This window comes from Microtus oregoni, unplaced genomic scaffold, assembly GCF_018167655.1.
Source record: "Microtus oregoni isolate MIOR12 unplaced genomic scaffold, Mior012 000020F_ref0000438, whole genome shotgun sequence".
In the NCBI taxonomy this organism is placed as follows: Eukaryota; Metazoa; Chordata; class Mammalia; order Rodentia; family Cricetidae; genus Microtus; species Microtus oregoni.
Window position 1 is genome coordinate 15,487,588 of NW_024543079.1, and position 22,709 is coordinate 15,510,296.

The 22,709-nt window shown below is 50.1% G+C and overlaps 1 protein-coding gene across 1 annotated transcript; it reads right to left on the reverse strand.

Annotated features, from left to right (window-relative positions):
- Nucleotides 1-675: 675 nt before the first annotated feature.
- Bpifb1 (BPI fold containing family B member 1) lies at nt 676-20,700 on the reverse strand. The gene is made up of 15 exons (XM_041670732.1): nt 20,586-20,700; nt 18,650-18,788; nt 17,939-18,046; nt 17,020-17,169; nt 16,314-16,395; nt 12,757-12,820; nt 10,993-11,078; nt 9,444-9,623; nt 9,003-9,056; nt 8,499-8,657; nt 7,405-7,472; nt 6,467-6,512; nt 5,504-5,567; nt 2,856-2,932; nt 676-708 (listed from the first exon to the last, which is right to left on the reverse strand). The coding sequence occupies exons 1-15, from the start codon at nt 20,698-20,700 to the stop codon at nt 676-678; spliced, it is 1,425 nt and encodes a 474-aa protein (XP_041526666.1).
- Nucleotides 20,701-22,709: the final 2,009 nt, after the last annotated feature.

Below are 22,709 nucleotides of genomic sequence, written 5' to 3' on the forward strand. Positions count from 1 at the left end.
GGGCATAACCCAGGCCTAAAAACAGAGGCCTATTGTCTTGTTCCAGAACCTTGGGCCTTCACGGAAGCTCGGAGACAATGGCCCTCATGCTTGTCTGAGTAGGAAAGGCCTTGGTGATAAGTTCCCTGAGGTCAGGGGGCAAGTGCCTGTGAGGCCACAGTGCTACTGGCTGAGTGCCAGGAGGCACTTCATTTAATCTTCACGTCAGCTCTGCAAGGTGAGAACCGTGATTCTCCCCGCTTGAAGGGCAAAGAGGCCCACCCAGGGGAAGCCGTATCCTGTTTGCCTGTCTTCAGAACCACAGGGCTCAGAGAGCACATGACCTGCCATGCCTACAAGATCAACAAAATGGGTGCTCGAAAGCCATCCAAAAGGGAGGAGACCCCAACCAGGCCCATTAGCCTTCTGTGGTCATGGAGTTTCCATATGACAAAGACTTGTCCAGGTTGGCTCAGAGGTGTCTGAACCCCTCCCATAGGTCTCTATCCCAGGCCTGCCAGAGACAGGGGGCTTGCATTCTAGACAAAACCACTCTGACAAGAGGAGCCACTGGCAAGTGTTTATTGATTGCGGAGGGTAGTCTACATGGATGGCTCCCACACTCCCAGTGGGGACCTGGCCTGTGCTGGGCAGCTCCGGTGCAGGTCTTCACCAGGAGGGAGAAGAGCCAGGGTTCTAGAAGGAGACTGGAGTGAGCTTGAGGGCACCCTGGAACCGAAGAAGAGTCAATCTGGTTAGTTTATTGCTTTGGTTTGATATTTACTTCCTGCTTTTTGGGGGTTGCCCTGCCTTTGTTTTCCATGAAGGAAGCCCTGGTGTTCGGGGACCAGTCATGACCCTGAACACACACGTACAGAGCATGTAACACAGTTGTAAGCCGCGGGTTTGGGTACGAACAGTAATTTCCTCTAGCACTCTTGGCCCAGTGGAAGGCTTTGTGCGCAGTGGCTGGAAGGCTTTGTGCACAGTGGCTGGAAGGGTTTGTGTGCAGTGGTTGCGTTGTGTATGGCAGTTGTCCTCAAGCCCATAGGGGACGCCTAGAATTTTATAAAGGCAGATTCCTGGCTGTCTCTAGAGGACACCTGAGTTTTAAACAATTGTCTATTTAAAAACAAATAGGAAAAAAAAAACCTAAGTGTAATGATAAAACTTGCTCTGGTCTAGTCCCCAAGACTGTATTCTGATCTCATCACAGTGCCGAGCAAAGTAGAAGCGAGCGACAGGCACATGACCTTGTCGTCTGTGTCCCATCATCTCCTCTCACATGCTGGGTTTAACTCACTCTGTTTTTCACTCTCCTTACACTAGTTGAAATGTATGGCGCCACCCAGCTATGAATTGCTGGCTACAGAGGAACCAATAGAGCCAAACGGGACATTTGGAAATAGGGGGAATATGGATTTAGATTTTGGGATTTCTCCATAATTAAATGGCTCAGGAGCTCCGTGGTCCTAATGGGCAGCTTGGAGGAAAATTGGGACTTGTAAGAGTCACAGGTTTGGCCCAGAGTGCCTCTGTAGAGTGAGGCCGAACACCTTGTCACAGCAGGGCGGTCAGCAAGTCGTCTGCGGGCTTTCTCATCATTAGCCCCCCTTTCTCTCCTAAGGGGCCAGAGGTTTCCTTCTCTTTTGTTCATTATTGTGGCCAGTGCTTGCACATAGTAGGTGCCTAATAAATGCCCACTGGTATGCTGACCAAGATGGGCACTTCATTGACTGGCTCATGAAGAAGTTGGGGCTAAAGTAAGGGGTTATGGGGGCAGGTTTCATTTCGCAGATCCTGACTCTGCCACCAGGAGGGTGTGTGGCTTTGGAAAAGCTCTTTTGGTCATTGAGTCTCAGTTTCCCCATCTGAAAAAGGAGATTATGGATTCACCTCATGAGCTCAGTGTGAAGATGACAGCACAGTTGGTGTTGACCTTGTTGTTACGGCTGACGCGGGTGTGAGGTGCCTGACTCTGTCCAGCCCCGTCCTAGCTGTAGCCAGCAATGTTACCAGCTTACCAGCCATTTATGAAACACCTAGGGTGTGTCAGGCCTTGCTGACCATACTCCTGGTGGCAGCTGCACGGCCAACCCAGCAGTCACTGTGGTCTCCTCAAGCTGAGGTCTTAACCACACAGGGGTGTGGGTAATCTGAAGTCTACAGCATTGGGTGCTACCTCACATCCCAGACCTGTTCCTTATCTTTCCTGGAACAGTAAACATCTCAGCCTCAGGGCCTTTGAACTTGCTGGTCCTTTTTGTAGGACACTTTTCCCACCTTCCACAGGGCTCACTGTCTTGCCTTCCAGGTACCAGCAAACATCACCTTTTCAGAGAGGCCTTTCCTGCCCACCCCACCAATACCAGCCTCCCACTTTCTCTTCTGAGCCTGCCTTCTTTTTTATTTATTTATTTATTTATTTATTTATTTATTATGCATACAATATTCTGTCCAGACCTCATTACAGATGGTTGTCAGCCACCATGTGGTTGCTAGGAATTGAACTCAGGACCTTTGGAAGAGCAGGCAATGCTCTTAACCGCTGAGCCATCTCTCCAGCCCCGCCTGCCTTCTTTTATTCCCCAGCCTTTACTTACTCAATTCTATATATTAATTTATATAGGTGTCTCTCTTGCTAGAATGTAGGCTGTCTTAGGGGGACAGTGTTTTTTTTTCTGTGTCTATGGCCTGAAACACTAGGAGCCATGCCTAGCACATATTACACAGTCAAGAAATATTCCTGAATAAGTGAGTGAGGGGTGGGAGGAGCACTGGCTTTTCACTTATAAGTGCCCACAGCCTGACAGAGCCAGGAGTGGTGGCATGTAGGCCACCCCTGCCCAGACTGGTTATTTCCACATGCCTCTCACCTTGTTCACAGACAACACGGATTTCTCATATCCCAAGGCTCTCACCAATGACAGGGGGACTCCAGTTCTCACTTTGCCTGAAATAACAAATGCAGTCAGAGAGTGGTGGGTCAGTTTGGGCCTAGGTAGCCGTGGGCATGCTCACAGTTCCTGGAAGCACGCCTTGGATCTGGCATGTAGGACCTGCTGTTTCCCTCCTTCTGCATGCGTGCCCTCTACTCTGGCATTTGCCTAACCCTACCTGGGCCTCTGGCACCAGCTTCTGGTTGTCCCACAATGCACCTCACATCCAACCCTCTTGCTCAAGAACAGCCATGGCTCCCAACACCTGCTGCAGAAGTTTCGCTCCCTGAGATTTCCCACTCATAGAGCAAAATTAAAAAGGCAATTGATGGAGGAAGGTCATTGGTTAAATAAAAAGAAACTGCTTGGCTCTCATTGGTTAGAGATAGGTGGGAGGAGCAAACAGAACAGAACGCTGGGAGGAAGAGGAAGTGAGCTCAGACTCCACAGCTCTCCTCTCTGGAGCAGACGCCTGAGAGAGACGCCATGCCCCGCTCCCGGGCAGACACACGCCATGAAGCTCCGACCCAGGATGGACATAGGCTAGAATCTTCCCGGTAAGACCGGTGCCCACAGATTATTAGAGATGGGTTGATTGGGATATCAGAATTAGCCAGTAAGGGCTAGAGCTAAAGGGCCAAGCAGTGTTTAAAAGAATACAGTGTCCGTGTAATTATTTCGGGGCATAAGCTAGCTGAGCAGGCGGCTGGGGTGCTGGGAACGCAGCCCCGCCGCTCTAATTACTACAGGCAATGATGTCACAGGTACCTGTGATCATCCCTCATGCATGGTTATGATGTCACAGGTACCAGTGATCTCCCCTCATGCATGGTTATGATGTCACAGGTACCAGCGATCTCCCCTCATGCATGGTTATGATGTCACAGGTACCAATGATCACCCCTCATGCATGGTTATGATGTCACAGGTACCAGCGATCTCCCCTCATGCATGGTTATGATGTCACAGGTACCAATGTTCTCCCCTCATGCATGGTTATGATGTCACAGGTACCAACGATCTCCCCTCATGCATGGTTATGATGTTATAGATACCAGCGATCACCCCTCATGTATGGTGATGCTGTTACAGGGTACCAGATCTCCCCACTCATCACACATGGTTCTTTGCTGCCCCTGAGAGCCATGCACATTGCCCCATTTTCAGGCACACAGAGGGTCTTTGTTGCCATTAAGCAAGTTGTGGCACTCTGCTCACAAAGCCCATTTAAATGCTCTGTAGCTGGACCTCCTGAGTCAGAGCTGTTTGTGCTAGCAAACCAGGAAGCTGCTGCTTTTTTAAAGAAGCTGCACCTCTCTTAAAACAGCCTGTCCTTGCTTGATGTGAACCCATCTAGGAAAAAAAAAGTTTGTAGCTACCAAGAAACTGTGCTAAACTCTGTTCTTTTTTGCCTTAGAATTCCTTTTCAAGCTCTCTCAGGTTTTAAGTGGATTTAGTTGGCCATATCGGGGCATAAACAAGCAGCCTCCTACAACACATGGAGATGCTGTTACAGGTACCAGTCTCCCTACCTCTCATACATGGTGATGATGTCACAGGTACCAGTGATCTCCACCCTTCATGCATGGTAATGATTTTATGGGGACCAGATCTCCCTACCCTTCACACATGATGTTGATGCCACAGGACCAGTGATCTCCACCCTTCATGCATGGTGATGATGTCACAGGTACCAGCAATCTCCACCCCTCACACATGGTGATGATGTCACAGGTACCAGCAATCTCCACCCCTCACACATGGTGATGATGTCACAGGTACCAGCCATCTCCACCCCTCACACATGGTAATGATGTCACAGGTACCAGCGATCTCCACCCCTCATGCATGGTGATGATGTCACAGGTACCAGCAATCTCCACCCCTCACACATGGTGATGATGTCACAGGTACCAGTCTCTCCACCCCCACAAATGGTGATGATGTCACAGGTACCAGTCTCTCCACCCCCCACAAATGGTGATGATGTCACAGGTACCAGCCCCACCTCTCACTGCTTCCTCTCATTCTTATCTCTGAGGAAAGTACTCTAAGTTTTCCCTTTCACAGCTGGAGAACCCAAGGCCCAGGAGGGCCAGGCAGCTTGTCCAAGGTCAGCCAGCCAGCAAGAGTAGGTGGGCACTTGAGCTCAGTCTGCCTGTGGCCCCTTGAGTGAGCTCTGTCTGCACGTGGTTCTAGCTGGCACTGAAGTCTGGGGACTGCCAGCTCCTCCCTGTCTGCCTTAGATCTGTCATTAGTGAAGGACCAGGCTGGGAGGGGGAATTCAGAAGGGGAAGGGAGGGAGATGAGGCAGGAGTGTGAGGCAGAGGAGGAGGGAGGAAGGGGATGTGGGAAGGAGAGGTAGGAAGAGGAGGTAGGAAGGGGAGACAGGAGAGTCTTTTCCTGGAGCAGGGAGAATTTGAACTATGCTTAGAAGATGGGTAGGTGTGGTAGTTTGAAAGAAAATGTCTCTTCATAGCAACAGAAACCCTAACTAAGGTAGTGGTCCATGAATAAAAGGGTCCCCAGGTGAAGGCAGGAGGTTCAGTAGCGTAGGAAAGGACATTGAAGGCTGGGGGACTCACCATTCTCATTGGGCAGCAACGTGTAGTTAAGGATCTTAGTCAGGGTGCTCTTCAGGATATCCGGCTGTGAGAAAAAGGAAAGCCATTACCAGGCTGCTCATCAGGTCCTCTGGGCCATCACAGGGCTCCTTACTCGTCCCCCGTGACAAGGGCAGCCAGTAGGCATGTGTCAGAGTGCCAGGTCTCCTACTGGCTGGAGCTGCCTTGGCGGACCAGATAGACTGTGGAGAGGTACCCCCTGCTCTGCCTGTGGCTCATTGAGAATGCTCTACCCTCAGGGACTTTGTTCCAGCCGGCAGCACCCCGAGGGAATGCTGCTTTTGAAGAACCTTACATTAAAATATTGTTTTTTAAGACAAAAAACTCATAGAAACCAACGAAATGTCAGGTGTGGTAATGGATATCTACAGTTCCAATAATCAGAAGGTAGAGGCAGGAGAACTGTCATGAGTTTCAAGGCTGGCTCCAGAGCTACATGGTGAGACTGGTCTCAACAAAACAAAACAAAAACCCCAAACCCACCACCAACAAAATAAAGCAAATGAAAATTGAAACCAAACGGCAAAACCATCACCTATAACAACAGCCAAACTCAAAATAATGCAAAACAAAACAAACCCCAAGATGAAGATAAGACTCAGCCCAAATGAGCTCTCTTCAGGCTAGGGACCTGGGAAGCTGAGGACCAGAGGGAAGGGGCAGCCCAGGGTCAGTGGAAGGACATTATTTATAATAGAGAGCAGGCTTAGATCTGTACATGATTGGTGTTCTCAGTTATGTCTGTAGACAGTGCTCAATAAAACTGGGAGCCTGCAGACCAAACTTTCTAGGGAAGTGAGGAAACCCCCAGCCCACCCTGGGGTTCCTGCGATATCTTCTTAAAGCAAATCCTGGGTGGATTGTCTCCTTTTAGAATGGTCCATTCTAGTCCCGTGCCCTTAGAGATAATCTGTTAATACTTACATTGAACAGTTTAATATCTGAGATCATCAGCTTGATGCGATCAATACTGTAACAGAGATACTTGTGAGAGTGGTTCCTTGGGGGTCTCAGTCAATAACTTCATTTATTGAGGCACAGGCAGGCTCTCGTGGGACAATGGTAAAGCAGGAAAGGTACTTGCTTCACGGTGCCACAGTCTAACCAAGGTGGCCCAAAAGATAGGAAATCACCCGGGAATGAGGGAGGATTGGTAAACTAATTAGTTCAAGTCTTTTCTAGAGGGGTCCCTAATTCCCATTCAACTACTCATGTAGAAATGATTCCAGTTTGGGTGATGGAATAGTTTGATGTCTGTCTGTCTGTCTGTCTGTCTGTCTCTTATCTATCTATCTATCTATCTATCTATCTATCTATCTATCATCTATCTATCTATCTATCTATCTATCTATCTATCTTCTATCTACCTACCTATCTAACTTCTATCTGTCTGTCTGTCATCTACCATTTTCTACCTAGCTATCATCTTACCCTGTATGGACTGAATAAAGTGCTCCTCTAAATGCCCCTAAATTTATCACCGGAGCCTCCAGTTGGAGTACCTGAACTTAGTTTGGGACAGAAGGTGGTAGACCTTGCAGGGCTGGCAGGGGCACAGATGTCCTTCTGTGCTGGGCCCCAAGTTTAGTACCTGGGGCTGTAACTGTTTCTGTGAAGTTTCAGAATGGGCCGTTTTAAGCCTGGGTGGGGCATGGCAGGCCAGCCCTTTGGCGGGGCTGGCTCACTCTGTGGCTCCTGTAAAGCCCCTTCATTTTCTATTTGGAATTAGCTCTTAAGGCAGATCAGGCCTGGCAAGGCAGCCTTCTGGCATCAGCCATCTCTGGTGCCCCCTACTGGCGGTTTAGAGAAACCCACTGCTCTGGTCCAGTATTCAGCAGCACCTCATAGATTCACGCATTTACCTGATGTTATTGAAGTTGAGCATAAACCGGTCACCTTCCATGTAAAACTGAGCTTCATAATTGGTCTCCTGCAACAAGAGAACCCAGCCCTCAGTTTTTGAAGAGAATTTATCTTGAGGGAGGGTTATACAGAAAAGATCGAGGTCAAGGAAATCTGATTTGACTCTTGGCTACTGACTCTGTGACCTTGGGAAATAGTTTAGCCTCTATGGGTCCCACTTTCCATACCCTAGTCCCTGTTTTACAGGTGACCCTTCAAACCTGGGATGACATTTCCAACACAGTCAACCTACACTGGTTGCTCACTGTGTGTCAGGCAGTTCAAACGCTTTCTTCAATAAGCCCACCACCCCTCTAGGGAGCCCGTCAGTCCTCTCGTGTCCCTGGGAGGGTCAGTGGCCCTGGTAAGCCCTAAGCACCGTTAATATGGTCGCAAAGCTCAGTGGCTAAGTCAGGCTTGACCCACGGAGCTCAGGCCTTGCATCAGCTTGATCCCGAGGCCGATCACTGGGCTCCTTTATAGCGGAGCCCAGGTAACCAATTCTTCCCGCTGTGCTTCCCATTGACCATGGAGGGGTCATCAGGGAGTTAGGTTGGCCCGAGAAGTGGGTTCTCACGCTGTTTTTCACTGCAAAGCCAGGAAGTCAAGATGAACTCTCTGGGAGGTACTAATACACCTATAGTCTGTAAAGGCACCCCTGAGATTGTGTGGTGTAGAACTGCACATAGAGAACCCCCACTCTGAGGAGTCAACTCCTCCTCACAACAGGTACTGCTCACCCCCTAGGGTAAGCCTGGGTGCCAGTACTCATGAGCCTGCCTTTCTCCAGTCTTTGCTGCCCTCTGGAGTACATGTGGTTGCTGCCCTACTCTGACCCTCCTCTTCCTTCCAGGAGGGGCTCTGCCGTTCAGCGGCTGCATGTTGCCTGTTCTCTGGAAAATGCCCCTACCTGGAATGTAGCTGCCTTAATGGGAGTTATATCCCTCTCTCCCTAGGGCTGCTGATGGCCCCCCAAAGTTCTTGACTCTTGGTTCTCAATGGAAAGGAAGACCTCCCCAGTCTTTTATTCTATGCTACAGACACTTGAACTCACAATGCCAAGGGAGAAGAAGGGCCGGACGTCTGTATTGGTTGGGAACACTTCCAGGATGATACTTTGGGCTGCTGTGGCACCATCCTCATTCAGCACGATCTGGGGACCGCTATAAGTGGCAATCTTCACCATCTGGGTGGGCCCCAGCTTGTTTGCTGCCTAGAAAGACATCATCAGACCCACATGCCTGGCTACAGTGCACAGGCCCTTGTGGCCCCCTCTGTGCTCCAGCCTCCGCCCTCTCCAGTGCCCCTGTGTGGGTGTTCTCTGGTTTCTCAGCCTGGAGCAGGGCCTTAGAGTTGCCCTTATCACCCAGCACCAGTCCATCCAGGTAATCATTAGATTTAAGATTCTCTGCTAGACTGAAGGAAGTCTCTGGGCTTCCAGGGGGCCTGGTCCCCATAGTGGAAAACAAGAGAGCAGCCCACATCTCTTCTCCACTGCAGAGACCCAAGGACAGCGGCAGCAAGCACCCAGCCAGCTACAGATGAGAAACAGACCCACCTCTGCATTGATCTCCTTGATGTCTTCCTGTAGCTGGCGTGCTATCTCAGGGATCTGGAGAGAGGGGAGACGTGAGTCAGTTACATGCTGCAGTAAGAGGACTGGAGTATGTGTTGGTACCCAGGCTCAGGAGAAACGAGGATCTTGATGAGTTAGTGACTACTGGGGTGTAGGCACCATTCTGGGTTCCTCAGGATCCTGAAAGCTCTTGAGCCCCCTGAGGATATCTGGAGGAGGAAATAGGCATCCCCGGTCCCTTAAGGCAGAACCAGAGACCAAGCTGGGTGTTAAGGGGGTGCTTTTGGCTCTAGCATCGCATGTCAGAAACAGGGTCTCTCTGAAGGGAGGGCAGAGTTGATCATTATTGGGAGCCCACCCCAGGCTCCTTTCAGTGGGCTGATGACGCAGAGGTGAGTTATTCCTGTTCGCAGTGGGGCTTACCACGAATCTAAGCAGGATCACGAGCTCCTCCTTGGGGACCAGGGTGTTCACAACGCCATTCACCAGGTCCTGCCTCAGGAGCAGGCTGAAAGGGGCCCCATCTGGGGTGGTCTCCATCAGGGAAGTCACAGAGCTGTTGAACCAGTTGGTCACCCTCGCTTGTGAGTCCAGCAGCTTGGCCTGAGGAGACACAGGACAGGGCGTGGTTTGAGGGCTTTGATTCTGCATTGTATCCCTTAACCACCTGGAAGGAAAGGACTGTGCTGGTGGGGAGGGGAAGTTGGCTCCCAGAAGTCTCATGATGGAAGCCTCATCCCAGTCCTTCAAGAGGTGACTGGGCCTTGATCACTGGTCAGTGCTGGCACAGGAGTGGCCTAGTGACTGCAGGTGGAGTAGACCACTGGAAGGTAAGCTCAACCCTGGCTGCCCTTGCTGTCACCCTCCCTCATGCTTCTGTCTTCCACCATGGGCTGATCCAGCATGGAGGCCCTCACCAGAAGATGCACCATGTGCTTAGATGTCCTAGCTACCTGGACTATGAGCCAATTAAACTTCTATTTCTTATAAACCATTCAGGTACTGTGTCCAGGCAACACAAAGTAGACTAACACAGTTGGCATTCTGTCTGCTCCGCAGCTTCGCCTTTGTGTTGGGAAGCTTGGATTGATGAAGGCAATGCCTGTCAGGTGTCTGGCAGCCTCCACTCCTGAGTCCCTTACCTTTACTCTCCCTTCGTCCCTCCCTCAATTTTTTTTCCATCCTTCCCTCTGTCCTTCTGCCTCATGTTTATAGAGTGGCATCTTCCTAGGCTGCTCCCTAATACCTCATCTCCAATGATCCTCTGTGGGCTCCATCTTCAGAGTGCCTAGGATTGTGGCTTCATGCTACCTGTGCCTAGCATGTAACCGAAATGCTTGCTTTTCACTTGGGTTTCAACCTCTCAAACCCTTTAGATGAAGAGAGGATTCAGATTACAACAGAGCAGAAGCAACTGTCCCATGCTGTGGTTTCCGAGGGACTCCTGAGAACAGGTCTGGGACTCACACCACCCACAGGGAGTGTGCAGTGCGGTATTTTACAGAGGTCCACTGTTACCGAGTGCCTCCTGTCTGGGAAGCCAGTATGTTTCATCTAATTGTCTCCTAGTATTAAAATAGATATTTTACAGTCAGGGAAACTGAGGCTCAGAGAGGTGGAGAAATCTTCCTAGAGCGACACAGCCAGGGAGTGATGGATCCAGGAATGGTAAGGCTCTATGCTCCTTGAGGATGCCTCTGTCCTGAGGCCATGCTGCAATGCCATCAGAAGTCTGGGGTTTGGCAGGAGCTTGCCTGAAAGCCAGGGAGCCATACACACGTAGTCAAAGGCTGAGGTCAGGACATTTGGGTGGTGGGGCATGAAGTTCTGCTTGCTGCCTTTCACAGAGTTCTTAGGGTCTGACTTTATCAGCTGTGTGCCCTGATGCCGTGTAGGTATTAGGCCCTGGGTGGTCATAGAGGCGCAGCTGTTCCTCAGTGTCCCCACTTGGCTCTGAGGTCTGAACACTCACCTTCAGGTTGAGCATGATATTACTGTCCTGGATAGCAGGAGACAGAAGGTCAAACGTCAGGGCTCCAGGGCTGAGGCCTACGGGTGCTTCTCAGAGCAAGAAGAAAGCTTGTGAGGATGGAGGGTGTGGTTGGGTGGGGTGATTTTCTACAGCCCCAGCTTCTAAGTAGGAACACTGCCAGAGTCCGGGAAAAGGATGCTGTTGGTGGTAACTATGGCAATGATTATAGGGACCATTCAAAACACCAGCACAGAGATAGACTTTTATGTGTATAACTGGAACCCATCCAGTCCTATGCCAAGCCTGAAAGGCTGTTTATAACCTGTGCCTCCCTCACCTCACTGCAACCCACTCTGGGCGCTGACTGCAGATGTGCACCTACAAGTTCAACCATCACCTGTGTTTGCCTTGGTTTTCTCCGCTTGGTGAACGGGGATGGAGATATCCCATCTTCTCAGCTGTTGGGTAGAGATGACAATGCATGGCCTGTTCCTGCCCTCTTCCAGCCTCTGTCACTGATCTCTCTCTCCTTGAGTCTCACACATGCTAGGTAAGCCATGGCCATAACAATTCACCTCTAATTGGAGCAGGGGGAATTAGGCTCCAGTCATCTGTACCACGAATCTCCTCTGTGAGCTCGGAGGAGATTGTTCCACACATGCAGTCAGGCCATTGAGTGCACCGAGGAAGTGAGACAGAAATGCCCAGCCCTGGATTTAGCCCTCAGATGCATTAGGCCCTTTCCTTTGTTCCCTTCGTCTCACTCTGGCTACCCTGTGACATGCTTCTTTGGATCCTAAATCAGCACATGGTAGGGTTTTCTTCCGCCTTGTTGATTATCACTCTGAGGGATTGAGAAGGACCAATTTCCAAGGTTGAGGGTAGAAGCCTATAACATCTCCTCTTTGCTACTTTCAGGGAGGGAAAAATCAAGTCTGTTCTGGGCACATAGCTCACTTCTGTCCCTGTTCCCTCCTCTCAGTAGCACACAGTAATCAGTCTACCACTCATCCACCCACCCACCCACCATCCATCCATCATCCATCCATCCGTCTGTCCGTCCATCGTCCACCCACCCACCCACCATCCATCCATCCATCCATCATCCATCCGTCTGTCCGTCCATCCATCCATCCGTCCATCTGTCCGTCTCTCCGTCCATCCATCATCTATCCATCATCCATCATCTATCCATCATCTGGCATGCATTGATTTTTAAGCAACTCTATGTTAGGCAGTGTATTCTATATGTTCATAACTTTCTATAATCTTTAAATGGTGACTATAATCCTTTGAGGTTGGGAGGTAGAAAGCCTTATTTTACAGATTAGGAAACTGAGAAAAAAAAAGGGTAAGGAGCAAGTCAGCATCAGAGCTGGGCTTTAACTCAGCTCTACCTGAGTATCTGCTCACATAGAGCAGTGGTTCTCAGCCTTTGGGGGCTGTATATGAGGTATCCTGCATATCAGACATCCGCATTACAATTCACAACACTAGCAAAAATGAGTTAGGAAGTAGCAATGAAATAATTTTATAGTTGGGGGTCACCACAGCATGAGAAACTGCATTAAAGGGTTGCAGCCTTAGGAAGGTTGAGAACCCCGAAGCGGCAGCATCTGGACAAGGCTTAGCAAGTGCTGTGTGCTGGTTCTGGGCCCAAGGCGCTGATCAGATGTGAGGGGGTGGCCACTCCTGGGTAAAGGTGGGGTCTGAAGTCCAAGCCCACAGATAAAGAAAAGACAGTGGAGACAGCAGAGCCCTTACTTGTTGCCAGCTTCAGGAAGTCACTGTACATGTCATCGAAGGCTTGCTGGATCACAGGGCACAGCTGCAACAGCACAAATGCAGGGCCATCAGTGAAGAGTCGGTCCTACGCCCGCAGTGTCCCGGGCCTGGTCTCCCCAGCCCGAGTCTCACTGCAGTGCCCCAGCTAGTCAAATATTCATCTGTGTAGTTGAGGACACACAGATTTGCCCACCTCTGTCTCCCATTGCTGTTCAGAGTCCATGGCTGTTCTAAGGGCCACTCAGGGCCTTTCTGCAATAGTTTGCCTTTTGTCTTGTGTCCAGATTGTGCCTGGCCTGCCAGCTCCCCTCTCCAGAACACCTATGATTACTCAAAGTAGCCCACGCTTCCTTAGAGGAAGCCAAGAATTCACTTGTTCATTCCATAAGAACTCACAGAACTCCTCCCACCTCAGACTCTAGAGCAGAGGCCAGCTGGGCCGCCACATCAGATGGAAGCCGTCTCTGTATCTTTGTGAGTTTCCAGCCCCAGACACATCGCTGTGCCACCAGGGAGTTCTCTGTCTAACATGGACAGCACCTTTCAACAGGAAATGATCTTGGTCTCTGGCAAGACGCTGGGAAACATTTTTTAATGTGTCAGATGAGCCATACTGACATCTAGTGGACACAGGTCAAGGACGCTACTACATACACCTCCTCTCAGCCCAGCCCCAAAGTGTCAAAGTATAGGTAGCTCCTAGAGGCAGCAGTGTGGCTTTAGCTGTTCTGCTGAAGGTGTGTGTGTGTGTGAACATTTGCCATGCTATCTTTAGGATCCGCGGACCTTTAGGTGCTTAGCTGCTCTAATGGAAGTACCATCTCACTGACTACCCCCTTCAATATTCCTGTGTGATAGTGTATTTTGAGAAATGCTAATGTGTGAACAATGGTTCCCTGTTTCCATCAGCTTTCCTAACCCACGGCCCAGAGAGGAGGAGGGACAGACAGGCCAAGCGACATCTGACTCGGGGGTTAGAATTCTAATACTAGTGAGCAGTTGGCTTGAGCTGGAAACCACATGTGTCTGCTTATTCTCCTATTCCTAACTCTCTTTCTCCAACCTCCCCTCTTCCTCCCTCCCTCCCTTCCCCCTTCTTCCCTCCCTTCCCTTCTCCCTCCTTCCATTCCCTCTCCCTCCTTCCCTCCCTCCTTCCTTCCTTTTCTCCTTTCCTTCCTTCCCCTCTGAGGACCGTTCCCAGGTCTCACACATGCTCAGTAAGTGCTCTACCACTGAGCAACATCTCCAGCCCTTTTGGCTTACTTTTAGTTTTGAGGAAGGATCTTGCCAAGTTGCCCAGACTGGCCTTGACTTGCTCTGTGGCACAGGCAAACATTGAACTTCTATCCTTTCCTAGACTCTTGAGAAGCTGAGGTTACCAGCCTATTCCAGATTGGTCAATACTATTTTTCAATCAACTCTATAAAATATAGGATCCAGGGGCCTGGAAAGGTGGCTCAACAGTTAAGAGTGTGTATTACTCTTTCAGAGAACCCAAGTTTGATTCACAGCACCCACCCTAGGCATTCAAACCTGCTTGAAATTCCAGCTTCAGGGATCAGATACTCCTGGCCTTAGCGGGCTCCCACATATGCAGAATATGCTCCTTCTCCCGTACACACCCATACACGTGATATTAAGAATAAACTGGATCTTTGCAGTAAAGTAAAATCTCATTTATGATTTCTCTCTCTCTCTCTCTCTCTCTCTCTCTCTCGGTGCTGGGCCTTGTGCACGTTAAGTAAGTGCTTTATCACCAAGGTGCATTCTTAGCCCTTAGGGTTTTTTTTTTTTAAATAATTTGATTGTAAAATTGTAAAATGTTTATCTGTAACATGTAGACATTTAGTCTACTAATAACAGATTCAGTAGACTGTTTCTCAGCACAGAAATAGGGGTTTTCTTTGACGAGTCTCAAATAAGTGCTTTTCTTTTCAGGGAAACACATGTGCGTTTCCCACTAAAGCTTCTCATGAAATTAGTACACTTTCAAAAGAACGTGATTATCTTTCAAAGTAAAGCTTTTACAGAGAAAAGCAACACTCCTTTCACTTTACCAAACTTTACCAAGAATGAATTAAAAAAAAAAACCAAGCACAATTCAGTATTATACAATAGACCATGATTAGCAGAAGCAAAATGCCACACTGTTTTTTTCTTGAAAGTCACTTGGTAGGATTTGATACAATTTTGAACAATTTGGAGAGAAACTGATACTCTATTGTTTTAAAATAAAACCCCATCATGCATATGAAATGTTGTTTTAAATATCACTGTTGTTTTAAAGTAATCTTAGTACAGCATTTCATTAAAAATATCTTTTGACACACAGTTAAATCTGATCCAACTATTATAACGATTATAAGTGCTAGATGAAGACCACAGAACATCAGGTACAGTCACATGAAAATATGAGTGCCTGCTGGTAGAGCTGGAGATGTACAAGTGGTCAAACAGCTGCTCGATTGGACTAGACACATTATGAATATTTTCTTCCCAGCTTGTGCTAGTTATTATGTTACCATTTTCATTTAAACATTGCCATGGTACCAGCGAGACAAATGGCATCTTGTAGGCTTATGGTTAAGAAACGACAGCTGTCTGAGCCCTCTGGGTAACTACTGAAGCGAATGCATCTTGAGTTTACAATGGAAATCACAGGTAATTAGGAATGGATCCACTTACGGCATGTTAGTTTACCTGTGGCATATTGGGGTTGCAGGTGCCTCCTGTTGAAGAAGACTTGCCTAGCAGGCGTGAAGCCCTAGGTTCTATCTCCAGCACCACACACACACACACACACACACACACACACACACACGCAGAGCCCGAGTTTACTGGCACAAGTGAAATAGATGCAGTTGGTCTGGTGGGCTGAACTGCCTTCAAAGCACGTCTGGACGGCTGAGCAGGGGCATGCCACAGCTCGCTCATGACAGTATTCCAGCACAAAATGCTGGGTGTTCAGGGATTTCCAGCTTAGGTTTTAAAGGTAAGGTATATAGACTTACATAAAAACACACTAAAATAAACTTGATGAAGGCGGAAAGGCCACCCCTCCCTGGGTGTTTTGTTCACCTGCTGTTGTCTACTGCTCTTGAGGTTGCTCTTGCCTACTGTCTGTTTGCTGCAGTACCTCACAGAGGCTCGCTACTACTGTTCGCCTTCTCCCAGTTCTGCCCCATGATACCCCTTTACTAAAGTCAGCATGGAGGTAGGATTTACAGCCAGGAAGTCAGCAAAAGCTCCACGTAGTTTCTACCCTCAGCCCTTGTAGAGACAAGTGTTAAAAGCTTAGTCAGCATGCCACTGATCAAAGCCTCCTGGCAGTTTGGCTGTTCTGTTGCGTTGACCTCAATGATCTCGCTGACTCAGCGGCTCAATTCATTGACTCGGTGGTTCTTTGCTTCAGGAATTATTCAGTCCCAGAAGGATCCCACCCCAGGAGACCAGACTCGGTTGGCACCAGCCTGCAGTCCCACCCTAGCCCTACAGGGGATGCCATCTCCATAGGCCAGAAGCCTGGATTGACTCACGTGGTTTTTCACCATCTGGGGCAGGGCTGGCACCAGGAGATTCATGACATTATTTGCCAAGGAGTTGACCATGAAGGAGAGCCTTTGGCAAAGCAGAGTAGGAGATTAGGAAGCTTATAAGAGAGAATTGACCCTGCTTTATAGAGTGATATGGGATCCTGGGAGGAAGGAGCTGGCTCAAGTTTACCCGGGGTATTAGCCAAAGCTGAAGAAGAGGCTGAGCTGAGGCCAGACATCAACCTGGGTATTGTCTTTACAGATCTGGGCTGACATTAGGGTGCTGGGAGCTGACGGGTCCCCTGAGAGGTGACATGCACTTGTATGAGTAGGTCACTCTTGCTGCCTGGAAAGTGTCATCAGCAGCATTTTCCACACCAGAAAAGGGAAGCATCTGAAGGTGACTTGCCCAATATCACCCAGTCGAGGAAGAAGAGAAACTTGCTTTGGGCTCACCTAGGTCTGCCTCGGTGACATGGGAATCCTAAATGGAGGCTCTGCTCTGTCAGCAGGTGTTTGCTGCATGCCCACCCCACACACCCCACCGCTACCCACACCCCACACCCACCCTCCCGTCCTGGTGTCATGCCACCATTGCTACTTTCATCTTTGCCATCCAGAACTACTTTGGCATCCTGGGGTCGCAGGAGGGACACGGGCAAGGCCACGGTTTGCTTCTCCCACGGGCCTGATGGAGCCTGGCACTCACTTGTTCAGCAGGCTGAGGCGCAGGGTGTTCTCACTGCTGGAGCAGTCACTAAGGTTCAGGCGGGCAGGGCCGCTCTTGCTTTTCTCCACCCGGATGAGAGCTTGGACCTCGGTGTTCATTTGGAACTGCACCAGGGTCTTGATCAGTGGCCTATGCAGACAACATCAGTGAGAGTGAGAGCTGTTCAAGCCCACATGGGAGCCGCAGATGGGTGTCTGTCCCTCACTGTTTTGGCTGGTTCCCCTCATCCCTTCAACATCTGGAGTCCTCTCCTGATCTCACCCATTATGGATGCCATGGGAGTCCAAGTCACACACTGCACCCCACTTGGATGTCCTTTGAGTTCCGCACGATAGCAGGGCAATAGTGGATTCCGCATCGTCCCCTGGCCTGCCAGTCTCAAGCTTAGTCCTCTTGGCTGCTGGCTGCTCCTCCCGGTTTGACCTGGGAGCAGACCCTGGAGCAGTCCTTGATCTCTCTCTCCATAGAGTCCCTGCTGTTTCTGCCTGCTCCCAACACATAGCAAGAATCTGATTGCTCCTCTGTTCACCTGACCTCAGCCATCACTCTCTCCTCTAGAGTTGTTGAAGGACCTTCTATGGTGCATTCCTGCCTCCACTCTTCCCACACTGTCCCCCCATAGCTCTTCCTTGGCTCAGACCTTCTGTTGCTCATGACCCTCATACTCCATAAAAGCCAAGTTCTCGTCTTGGGCTTGCATCATCAGGCTCCAACAGCTTGCTGATCTCAACTCTACCCCACCCCCACCCCTGCCATTTTTGAGCAAGGCAAGTAACACTTAGGGCCTTTGCACTTGCTCTTCTTACTTGTGGATTCATTTCCAGATATCTGCATGGAGAGAGGAGAGCAAGGAGATGAGGCTGTTAGGTTAGCTGCGTCAGATTCAGGGGATACTCACGTGTTGAGTCCGGCCACCATGTTCAGGGGGATTCTGACTACCAGTTCTTGGTCATAGGTGGAAGGCTGCACGACCAACTGGAGGATGTTAGCAGAGGTGACCCTCATCCTGGACAGAGAGGAGGGGAGATGGAGTCACATTCAGGTTCAGATAGTGTGTCCCCTACCCGAACCTGTTCCCATCTTCTTTCCTGACTTCTGCACATCTGATCAGACCCCAAGCCCAGCCTCTCCATCATGGTCCTACCTCTGTCTCTCCCCTACACCCTTGCTTACCTCTCTGCAGATTCCTTGGTTTTTAGCCTCAGTCTGTTGGGCTGGCCGGGAGCCCCTCTGTGGCCCTACCCTCCTGGCCTGTCACTCTTTGCTGTGGGGTTTGAAATGTAATCATTCTGAGTGGCTCTTGCCCCTCCATGGCTTTGCCCTACTGGTCCCTTTGCCTGGAATGCTAGTTTGCTTAGCCATGACATCCACTGAGAAGCATTGCCTGCTCCTGACACTGTACCACTTGGGGCTACCTTCCTATGTGACTGCCTCTTAGGGTACCAGGGACACTGCCTATGGGCACTCCTAGCTATTCTGGGACTTTTCAAAAGAGGGGCTTAGTCTGGTCAATCCCCACGAGGTTTGTTGACTGAAAGCGGAGCAATTAGCATACTTGGGCAGAGGTGTGGGGAGGAGGCAGCTCCCAGCCCTGTCCAGCACTGCTCACCAGATGGTGTATCTCAGAATAGAGCGCATGAGGCCGTCCAGAATGGGGATGCCCCCAGACCCCTCCTGCATGGCACTGAGCAGCGGCAACTCATGGAGGATGGCAGTGGCATCGTGGTTCTTCAGTGCCTGGGTCAGGTCTGCAGATAGATCCAGGAATTAGAGGTCATGAGGAGGCTGAGGAGGTCATCACTCAGGACCTGGCATTAGGTGAGACTGGTGGTCTTGAGACAGTGGGAACCCTCACACTCAGAATGTTGACAGTCACTTCTGGGATGCAGGATCTCTGTCCTCCCTCTCCCTAGTCAGGCCAAATATTTTTTGAGCTAAGAAGCCGATTGGGGACAGTTTTGTGGCCAAATCACACTTGCTAATGTTCTTCTGGATCCTTCACTGTCCCCTTGTCCAGAGCACCTTAGGTGCTGAGCAGAGCAAGCAAGAAATGGGAGCAAGGGCCTTGGGGCTGGTGCCTGTTGGCTTTTCACCAGTGGCCAGAGCCCATTCTGCAGACAGTAATCCAGGGCCCTCGGCCGTTCCTACCAAGCATTTGCCTATTCTGTGTTAATGGGACTGGTTGCATTAGCATTTTTCTTTGCCAGGTGTCAGTCTTTAACCCTACCAGCATAGGCTCTCAGGAGTCCTAAGAGCCTCCAGCAAGCTTCCAGGGGCCACACAGAGATGGTCCTCTGGAGAGATATAACAGCGTCTCCTTCCAGGGACGTAATCCAAAGGACATTCTCAGCGGAGGGCAGGGATGTGCTCTGCAGCTTCTGTCTGCCAGCATCAGGCCAGTGCTGGCCTAGCATAACCTTGCTAGCTTCCCTCCATCCAACAGGCCCTAGTCACACCCAGGCCCAGGAGACCTTGGGAGGGGTCTCCGAGTGTGAGTGTGTTCTGTCCTTGGGTGCTACCTCATTGCTGGGTGCCCCTTAGAGTTAGTTCTCTTTGTCCCTCCTAGTCAAGTCCTCCTTCCTTTGATGTCCCAATATAGTCTTTTACATCAAACACCCCTCCTAAGGTTTATGGTACGGCTTTTATCTTCTAATGGAGTTAACGGATTCAGTTGCCTAGTGACTTCTGACCCTTAGTGGTCACTTGCTTAGACAGGGCCACTGACTCTCCTGCAGGGGTTCTGCAGGAATCTCCTTCCAGACTGCACTGGTCATAACTCCTTGGCTTCACACTTATACCATGGTTGCTCACTCCAAGCTTCCTATAGCTCAAATGCCACATGTTTGGGCGTCACAGGATAGGCTTTAGGTCATCTGCTTCCCCCAGCCTTTGGCACAGTGCTTGTCCCCCAGGTAATTGCCACATTGTCATAGAAGGCAATGTGTCCATATCTGGGTGGAAGGTGCTTCCAAGTATCTTCTAGCACACAGGACTATGCCCCATGCCAGAGAAGAGCTGGGAAGAAAACTGTGACCCTGCTTAGTTCCTATGGTGTTGTAAGTTCTGGTTGGCCTGGGGAGAAAGACCTTTTCATGTGCTTATGGAGAGTGAGGCTAGGCCCAGGGTCATGGAGCTTGAGTAACAAACCTGTGTATGGGACTGAGGCCATCAGACTCTGACCAGGCCTCTGCTTTGGGGACCAGGAATATGCTGGGTGTTAACTTGTTGAAAGGAGTCCAGGCAAGGACAGTACTGGGGTGCATCCCTGCATGCAGAGGCCATATACTACTAATAAGGCTCCCAGACCCCTGGGGTAGTGGCTTTTAGAATAATTTCATTTGAGGACATCTTGGCATCATGGGATCTTGAGATCAAAATATCCCAGACCTTCATACCTCAGCCACTACTCTTGTCTCACTCAAGTCTTGGGCTCCACCATGCCTGATTTACCCCTTTGACAAAAATTCCCCTGCTTTTTGGAGGGCTGTTCCATCTGTCCCTTGCTTTATGGTAATGAGGCTTGAGGGAGGAGGGTCATGACTTACATTTCTCGATGATTTCTGGGCCCAGGTTTAGCACTGCAGGGGGACCAAGGTTAGCTTGGACCAGTGTGGCTCCCAGCAAACCACAGAGGAGGGTGACAATCCATGGGCCAAACATTTTCCTGGGTGTTGATGAGAAGTAGGTGGCAGGTAGCAGGGCCTAGAGTAAGCACAAAGGGTCCTACTAGCTGGACAGAGAAGCCCATGCCTGGGGCACAGTGTCCAGAAGAGGCATACAAGGCAGCCGGCCAAAAATCAAGGTTTAGTTGTGCATCATTGAATAATCAAGGCACAACTACCTCTGAGCCTCAGGGTTCTGTGTAGTAGGAGACCACTTGTTCTTCTTGGCCACCTGGCTAGCTTTGACCCGAAATAACCACACAGAAACCATATTATTTAAGTCACTGCTTGGCCCATTAGCTCTAGCTTCTTATTGGCTAACTCTTACTTATTAATTTAACCCATCTCCATTAATATGTGTATCGCCATGTGACAGTGGCTTACCGGTAATGTTTCGGCGTGTCTGACTCTGGCGGCTCCATGGTGCCTCCCTGACTCCGCCTCTTTTCTTCTAGCATTTTGTTTAGTTTTCCCTGCCTAGCTCTGTTCTCCTATAGCTCTGCTATAGGCCCAAAGCAGTTTCTTTATTACCAATGGTAATCACAGCATACAGAGGGGAATCCCACATCAGAGTTCTCCTCTGCTAAGTGGATGGGATGAAACTTCTCTTCATAGTCTCTGCGGTTAACAGTTAGTATCTAGAGATCGTTCAGTGTGGTGTTTCCCCACTGGAAGAACTTGGGGGACATTCACAGTTTTCAGTGACTACAGCTACTGACATCAGAGGAAACCATGCCACAGTCACAGCCAGAAGGTTGAACTGACAACCTATATTGATTGACCAGACAGACCACACCCTTAAAACATGCCTTTGTCTTCCCAACACTTTGCCCTTTTCTCCTGCCCACTACTCAGGCTTCTGATCAGACGGGTTCTGAACCCAAGACCTGTAGCGCTACCTCTCATGGGAGACACTGTCTCCTGCAAATCCCAGCCTGCGTCTACCCACCACGTGGTCCTCAGCCCCTGCCCTCTTCAAGGATGCTTTTTGCTCCTTTCTAGCATCCACCCAGCTTTGCATCCCACAAGCTACCTCTTCCAGGAAGCTCCTCTGACTGCCCTCTCTCTGGTCCTGGGCTTTCCTATAACACAGTAGGCCCACAATGGTCCCTTGGGAGTTCTTTGATGACTGCGGTGACTGATGCTTCTCTTTGTCCCCAGAAAGAGCTCAGCACATATAGGCACGGCACAACCAGTGTGTGCAGAGCAGGTTGAAGTCCCTGGACTGAGAGGACTGGGAAAGACCAACCTGCCTCATGCCTCCATCTTTGCTCATGGCTTTTTGACGAGAGCACCATCACCTCTCTGCCTCTCCCCTTGGCCCCCAGAAACCATAGCTGACAGGGGCGTTATCAGGCGCCCCAGTCCTCCCTCAGCAGTTGGGCTGACCCCAGCAGGTGTCCCCTGTGAGGAACATTCTTGACTGCCCAGGCTTCTCCCTTCCCCACGTTTTACCTGGATGTGCTAGAGTCCTGGGTCTGCCTGCTCCTCTCCCAGGTGGTGGGTCTGGAGACCCAGCCTTATATCCTGCAAAGCTGACTCGGGCAGCCACCCTGAGCATGTGGGCCAAGACCTCGGGCTGGGCTGAGGTCTCCAAGGTAAATATTTGCAGCTCTTGGTGAACCAGAGCCCTTCCTGGAGGCAGTCTAGGAACTCTCTAGCTTCCCGAGGGTTGTAGAAATGAGGGTCCAAGATAGCTGGAAGGGCAGAGGGAGCACTGGGGCATATGGCAGGGAGGTGGCTCAGGTACACACAAGCCTCACAGGGGGCTACCTGCATCTCGGGAAGTCACTGCTGCAGGACCGTGCAGGGGTCTCTGCAACCTCCAGCAGAGTCATAATCTGCAGGAGGCAAGAAGGCAGTTCAGTTCAGTAGGATTCAGTAGCTGGTGATGAGTCAAACTTCTGGAGTCTGACAGTGCGTAGTTTATTTGGGGCATATTTAAGCATAGTAATATTTGGTAAAAACTTATTCTGGTGATAGTTAACTGAGTCTCGTATTCACAAC

Bases quoted from the DNA above. Each gene is read 5' to 3' on its own strand.
- Bpifb1 (XM_041670732.1), bottom strand. From the start codon at position 20,700: ATGTTTGGCCCATGGATTGTCACCCTCCTCTGTGGTTTGCTGGGAGCC. The intron at 9,057-9,443 runs GTAAGCCCCACT...CCCTCTCTCCAG, and splicing joins TGATCCTGCTTAGATTCGTG to ATCCCTGAGATAGCACGCCA. The intron at 5,568-6,466 runs GTAAGTATTAAC...TTTTTCTCACAG, and splicing joins CAGATATTAAACTGTTCAAT to CCGGATATCCTGAAGAGCAC.